Source organism: Oncorhynchus tshawytscha, linkage group LG30, assembly GCF_018296145.1.
Source record: "Oncorhynchus tshawytscha isolate Ot180627B linkage group LG30, Otsh_v2.0, whole genome shotgun sequence".
Lineage (NCBI taxonomy): Eukaryota > Metazoa > Chordata > Actinopteri > Salmoniformes > Salmonidae > Oncorhynchus > Oncorhynchus tshawytscha.
The window spans coordinates 50520066-50527804 of record NC_056458.1 but is presented as its reverse complement, the minus strand read 5'-3'; the positions used below and the strand labels follow the sequence as shown (position 1 = coordinate 50527804).

The following is a 7739-nucleotide window of genomic DNA, read 5'->3' as shown; positions in this document are numbered from 1 at the left end:
ATAGAGGTTTCTATGTAGAATGGGCCCCACATATAGAGGTTTCTATGTAGAATGGGCCCCACATAGAGGTTTCTATGTAGAATGGGCCCCACATATAGAGGTTTCTATGTAGAATGGGCCCCACATAGAGGTTTCTATGTAGAATGGGCCCCACATATAGAGGTTTCTATGTAGAATGGGCCGCACATAGAGGTTTCTATGTAGAATGGGCCCCACATATAGAGGTTTCTATGTAGAATGGGCCCCACATATAGAGGTTTCTATGTAGAATGGGCCCCACATATAGAGGTTTCTATGTAGAATGGGCCCCACATATAGAGGTTTCTATGTAGAATGGGCCCCACATATAGAGGTTTCCATGTAGAATGGGCCCCACATATAGAGGTTTCTATGTAGAATGGGCCCCACATATAGAGGTTTCTATGTAGAATGGGCCCCACATATAAATATCCCATGTTGTTTTCGCCCCTTACTCCAATCGCATAATTCATCTCAATAATGGAACAGAACATAGTTTGATAGTTTTTATTGAAACACAGATTCTTGCAGTTTTATCATCACACCACCAGGGAGTGCTGCAGGATGATTTATGTTCCCTTAATGATGTATGTTCCCTTAATGATTTATGTTCCCTTAATGATGTATGTTCCCTTAATGATGTATGTTCCCTTAATGATTTATGTTCCCTTAATGATGTATGTTCCCTTAATGATGTATGTTCCTTAATGATGTATGTTCCCTTAATGATGTATGTTCCCTTAATGATGTATGTTTCCTTAATGATGTATGTTCCCTTAATGATGTAGGTTCCCTTAATGATGTATGTTCCCTTAATGATGTATGTTCCCTTAATGATTTATGTTCCCTTAATGATTTATGTTCCCTTAATGATGTATGTCCCCTTCATGATGTATGTTAGTTACTTATTCAAGGTTTCAAAGACCTCTCTGATGAGAGTAGGCTACCCGTTCTGTTGGGGGAGGACGCAGAGAGCCGTGGGTTGGCAGCCCACTACATTGCTGCCTGCCATAAAATGAGGGACAGTGTCTGACAGACCAATCAACCTGCACATGTCCTCTACTGTATGCTTATTGGTATTGTTCAATGTTTAATGGTTATTGTTGTCACGTTGACATTTGTGATTCTTATTATTTTAATATTGTAAATATCCAAAGTAAGCTTTGGCAATATGTACATTGTTAAGTCATGCCAATAAAGCACATTTAATTGAATTGAGAGAGAGATTAAAAAACAGATTAAATCTGACCATCACTCTTGCTGCAGATGAAGTTGAATTTGTCAGTCTCAGGCAGGCCGACCCACTTCCCCCCATCTCTCTCTATGGCCCCCGTGTTCCCAGACTGCACCTTGCTGGTGTTGTAGCCCTCCCCGTGGGCCCAGTTGTGGTAGCAGGGCTCTTCTCCATTGACCCAGAACCAGAAGTCCAGAGTGCAGGTGTACCTCAGGCCCAGCCAGACGAAGGGACTGGAGGCCATCTTGGCTTTCTGTCGGACCCAGTGCTGGATGCTGGGGTTGTGGACAGACACCAGCTCCATGCCCCGGTCTCTGCAGTACCTCAGGGCTTCTGACCACGTCTTGTTCTCTGAAACCAGAACCAGCTTATCTGGAGGAAGAGACGGATATGTAGATTCATGCTAAATATTGACCAAATAACTGTCATTCTAAAGTAAATGTACATTTGTTTTATGAATATGTATCTAACCTTCTCCCCTCACCATCATAGCAGATAAAATGATGTTTGGTGATACAGCTGTGATCATTCCACTCTCCAGATGGGAACTTAACTTCCACACAGAGCTTTTCTCCCACATTTGCCCTGTTTGGCTCGCCTGCCATCCAGTTTCTGAAGGTTGAGCCACTCTGGTCAGACCACCTCCACTCTCTGTCTCCACTCTCTCTACACAGGCCGATCCACACCACCTCTTCCTGTCAATGTTGTGAAAATGCTGATTATGTTTTTAACGTGGTGCTCAAAGTGCAAAACAAATGAGTTGAAGTGAACTTGCCTTCTTGGCGTTCTGTATGGCGTTCTGTATGGCGTCCTTCTCTGCTTCACCCCACACACTGGCCAGGTCCTTATGGTTCTTCTGACAGTAGCGCTGAGCCTCACTCCAAGTCTTATTTTCAGTGACGACGATGTACTGACTAGTGAGATTTGTGTCTATTTGAAAGAACAGAAGGAATATAAGAAGAGAAGAGATATAAATAAACATGTTCCAACGAAGACAAGTTCATACAGACAAACACATGTCTGGAAATAAACCGGTAGAATAAATAATAATAAATAAAATATCAATCTGTTGACTGAATCCAAACTCTTTGGTGTTTGACTGGTTGACAACCAGAAAGATGGAAGGAAAGACAGTGAAAAGGTTGACTGACAGGGAGATGACTGACAGGGGAGATGACTGACAGGGGAGATGACTGACAGGGAGATGACTGACAGGGAGATGACTGACAGGGAGATGACTGACAGGGAGATGACTGACAGGGGAGATGACTGACAGGGAGATGACTGACAGGGGAAGTTGACTGACAGGGAGATGACTGACAGGGAGATGACTGACAGGGAGATGACTGACAGGGAGATGACTGACAGGGGAGATGACTGACAGGGAGATGACTGACAGGGAGATGACTGATAGGGAGATGACTGACAGGGGAGCTGACTGACAGGGAGATGACTGACAGGGGAGATGACTGACAGGGAGATGACTGACAGGGAGATGACTGACAGGGGAGATGACTGACAGGGAGATGACTGATAGGGAGATGACTGACAGGGGAGATGACTGACAGGGGAGATGACTGACAGGGAGATGACTGACAGGGGAGCTGACTGATAGGGGAGATGACTGATAGGGGAGATGACTGACAGGGGAGATGACTGACAGGGGAGATGACTGACAGGGGAGATGACTGATAGGGGAGATGACTGACAGGGGAGATGACTGACAGGGGAGATGACTGACAGGGGAGTTGACTGACAGGGGAGATGACTGATAGGGGAGATGACTGACAGGGGAGATGACTGACAGGGGAGATGACTGACAGGGGAGATGACTGATAGGGGAGCTGACTGACAGGGGAGATGACTGACAGGGGAGATGACTGACAAGGAAGATGACTGACAGGGGAGCTGACTGACATGGGAGCTGACTGACAGGGGAGTTGACTGACAGGGAGATGACTGACAGGGGAGATGACTGACAGGGAGCTGACTGACAAGGAAGATGACTGACAGGGGAGATGACTGACAGGGAAGATGACTGACGGGAGATGACTGACAGGGGAGATGACTGACAGGGGAGATGACTGACAAGGAAGATGACTGACAGGGAGATGACTGGCAGGGGAGCTGACTGACAGGGGAGCTGACTGACAGGGGAGCTGACTGACAGGGAGCTGACTGACAGGGGAGATGACTGACAGGGAGATGACTGACAGGGGAGATGACTGGCAGGGTAGCTGACTGACAGGGGAGATGACTGACAGGGGAGATGACTGACAGGGAAGATGACTGACAGGGGAACTCACCATAGCACACAAAATTATGTTGTTCACCACAGTTCGCATCATGCCAAAGCCCATTTAGCATCCACACACAGGACTCATTGTTGTTTCTATTATCTGGTTGGCCTTGTTCCCAAAACACCACCGGCTCTAATTCTGTGTCTCCCGCAGACCACCTCCAGCTGGTTTTAGACAACCCTATCCAGGCTGGTTCAGTCAATAACTCAGCCTGTACTGTGTTGTTGAGCCTGTTCATATCTGCCATGTCGTCTATGGAGGCCAGGTCAGTGTGGTTCTGTCTGCAGTAACTCTGTGCTTCAGTCCAGGTTTTATTGATGTTCACAAAGTGGAACTGATGAGAGAGGCATGAGGGGAGGATGGACAGCCCTGTGGAGAACAAACCAACACTATGAGGACGGACAGCCCTGTGGAGAACAAACCAACACTATGAGGGGAGGATGGACAGCCCTGTTGAGAACAAACCAACACTATGAGGGGAGGACGGACAGCCCTGTGGAGAACAAACCAACACTATGAGAGGAGGATGGACAGCCCTGTGGAGAACAAACCAACACTATGAGGGGAGGACGGACAGCCCTGTGGAGAACAAACCAACATTATGAGGGGAGGATGGACAGCCCTGTGGAGAACAACAACCAACACTATGAGGGGAGGACGGACAGCCCTGTGGAGAACAAACCAACATTATGAGGGGAGGATGGACAGCCCTGTGGAGAACAAACCAACACTACGAGAGGAGGCCCTGTGGAGAACAAACCAACATTATGAGAGGAGGACGGACAGCCCTGTGGAGAACAAACCAACACTATGAGGGGAGGACGGACAGCCCTGTGGAGAACAAACCAACATTATGAGAGGAGGCCCTGTGGAGAACAAACCAACACTATGAGGGGAGGACGGACAGCCCTGTGGAGAACAAACCAACATTATGAGAGGAGGCCCTGTGGAGAACAAACCAACACTATGAGGGGAGGACGGACAGCCCTGTGGAGAACAAACCAACACTATGAGGGGAGGATGGACAGCCCTGTGGAGAACAAACCAACACTATGAGGGGAGGATGGACAGCCCTGTGGAGAACAAACCAACATTATGAGGGGAGGATGGACAGTCCTGTGGAGAACAAACCAACACTATGAGGGGACGGACAGCCCTGACAGCCCTGGCAGGAGGAAGGCAGGCAGGCAGGAAGGACAGGCAGGCAGGCAGGAAGGCAGGCAGACAGACAGACAGACAGACAGACAGACAGACAGACAGACAGACAGACAGACAGACAGACAGACAGACAGACAGACAGACAGAGACACGGGGCGAGCTCCTTTTACACAGGAGTGCTGTATAACTGGGGAGCAGTGGACTATGTGAGAGATGAAGGAAGAGTTTACCATTGTAAAGGAGTGCTGTATAACTGGGGGACGGTGGACTATGTGAGAGATGAAGGAAGAGTTTACCATTGTAAAGGAGTGCTGTATAACCAGGGGGACGGTGAATATCGTCACTAACTAAAACACAACAAACAAGGAAACATTTTCAGACAAATCAAAAGATCTGCTTTCCCAGACTGCACCATGTCACCGTTCCATCTGTCACTGTTGAAATGCTTCATCACGGAGCAGAACATTCATGTTGTTTTCTTTTTTCCCTCATACCAAGCCATCGGTTTTGATCGGGCATTCAGCGTTCGCCTGCCAGGCTCCAGAAATACAACTCGAGTGCTAACAGCCATGTAAAACGAGCTCACACACACACACACACACACACACACACACACACACACACACACACACACACACACACACACACACACACACACACACACACACACACACACACACACACACACACACACACAAACACACACACGAACACCAACCTGAGAAGAACAGGAGAAACAGAGAGTGGCCCATCCCTGGAGAATGGAGAGATAACAGTCTAGTGAACACATCCCAACAACTAAACTTTAACTTCTACCAGCAGCATGGGTCGCATGCTTCAGATTTGGACTTTATGGGTGGTTTAGACTTTATGGGTCGCATGCTTCAGATTTGGACTTTATGGGTCACATGCTTCAGATTTGGACTTTATGGGTCGCATGCTTCAGATTTGGACTTTATGGGTCGCATGCTTCAGATTTGGACTTTATGGGTGGTTTTGGACTTTATGGGTCGCATGCTTCAGATTTGGACTTTATGGGTCGCATGCTTCAGATTTGGTATTTATGGGTGGTTTAGACTTTATGGGTCACATGCTTCAGATTTGGACTTTATGGGTCGCATGCTTCAGGACTTTGGGTCACATTTTGGACTTTATGGGTCGCATGCTTCAGATTTGGACTTTATGGGTCACATGCTTCAGATTTGGACTTTATGGGTCACATGCTTCAGATTTGGACTTTATGGGTCACATGCTTCAGATTTGGACTTTATGGGTCACATGCTTCAGATTTGGACTTTATGGGTCACATGCTTCAGATTTGGACTTTATGGGTCACATGCTTCAGATTTGGACTTTATGGGTCACATGCTTCAGACTTTATGGGTCACATGCTTCAGATTTGGACTTTATGGGTCACATTTTGAGATTTGGACTTTATGGGTCACATGCTTCAGATTTGGACTTTATGGGTCACATGCTTCAGATTTGGACTTTATGGGTCACATGCTTCAGATTTGGACTTTATGGGTCACATGCTTCAGATTTGGACTTTACACATGCTTCAGATTTGGACTTTATGGGTCATAGATTTGGATTTATAATGCTTCATTTGGACTTTACACATTTACTAAATAAAAATACTTTACATTTATTTGGACTTTATGTTTACACATGCTTCAAATTTAACGTCATGAAATGTAATGACTGAAAAATACACATCAATATTTTTATTGAATTTTTGAGGGAAGTTTGACTTTATGGATGGTTTGCACTTTCAGACTTTTCTGCTATTCTACTACTCATATATTTATAAGCATTACACCATTTACTAAATAAAAATACACATTTATGTTTACTAAATAACAAGACATATTTATGTTTACTAAATAACAATACACATTTTTGTTTACTAAATAACAATACATATTTATGTTTACTAAATAACAATACATATTTATGTTTACTAAATAACAATACATATCTATGTTTACTAAATAACAATACACATCTGTTTACTAAATAACAATACACATCTGTTTACTAAATAACAATAAACATTAATGTTTCCTAAATAACAATACACAATAATGTTTACTAAATAACAATACACATTAATGTTTACTAAATAACAATACACATTAATGTTTACTAAATAACAATACACATTAATGTTACTAACTGTCTTGTACTTTACTCTTTACAAAAGTAGACATATAGAGTTAAGAAATCCTCATACCTGATGTTTGTTGTTGTCGATGTTGTTGTTGATATTGTTGTCAGCTCTCCCTCTCCCTCCGAGTGGCTCTGTCCCCCTCAGAGACAGGAGTTATACAGCACTTCCTTCTCTTTGACCTCATAACGTGGTGATGTCACAGTGGAAGGATGAAAGGCATCCCTGTCAGTTATTTTGAATTAGTTCTTCCTCGTAGAGGCATGCAAAACACTGGTCAAATAAAAAAAAACATACAGGAAGAAGGAAATCCAGGAATAATCCAACTGCGGTTTCTGGAAAACAAAAATAAATGTCAACCCTCCCGGTGGCTAAACTATACTAACATGTTGGATTACAATATAATATCTCTTTTAAAAAAGTAAATAGGAAGAACAAAAGAGAGAAATCATCAACAGTCAAATCCAGCCAAAGTAAATAGGCCAAGATAAAGAACCTCCTGTGTCATTCACTCAGCTCTCTGTCAGTAACCCATCTCTCAGGTATTTACCTCTCTGTCAGTAACCCATCTCTCAGGTATTTACCTCTCTGTCAGTAACCCATCTCTCAGGTATTTATCTCTCTGTCAGTAACCCATCTCTCAGGTATTTACCTCTCTGTCAGTAACCCATCTCTCAGGTATTTACCTCTCTGTCAGTAACCCATCTCTCAGGTATTTACCTCTCTGTCAGTAACCCATCTCTCAGGTATTTACCTCTCTGTCAGTAACCCATCTCTCAGGTACCAGAGTGTACTAGCGTGTCAGTGTACCCATCTACTAGGTGTTTGTACCATAGTGTACTAACGTGTTGGAATACCA

At 44.5% G+C, this 7739-nt stretch overlaps 1 protein-coding gene across 2 annotated transcripts; it reads right to left on the bottom strand.

Annotated features, from left to right (window-relative positions):
• Window positions 1-511: 511 nt before the first annotated feature.
• Window positions 512-7082, bottom strand: LOC112257190 (macrophage mannose receptor 1). Of its 2 annotated transcripts, XM_042309639.1 has the most exons (6): window positions 6947-7082; window positions 5429-5464; window positions 3559-3921; window positions 2028-2182; window positions 1737-1947; window positions 512-1624 (listed from the first exon to the last, which is right to left on the bottom strand). In XM_042309639.1, the coding sequence occupies exons 2-6, from the start codon at window positions 5460-5462 to the stop codon at window positions 1257-1259; spliced, it is 1131 nt and encodes a 376-aa protein (XP_042165573.1). In that variant the 5' UTR covers window positions 5463-5464; window positions 6947-7082; the 3' UTR covers window positions 512-1256. The 2 variants fall into 2 exon arrangements, with proteins under 2 accessions (XP_042165573.1, XP_042165574.1); XM_042309640.1 differs by lacking the exon at window positions 5429-5464 and having other exon boundaries at window positions 6947-7080.
• Between the last annotated feature and the right edge of the window lie 657 nt (window positions 7083-7739).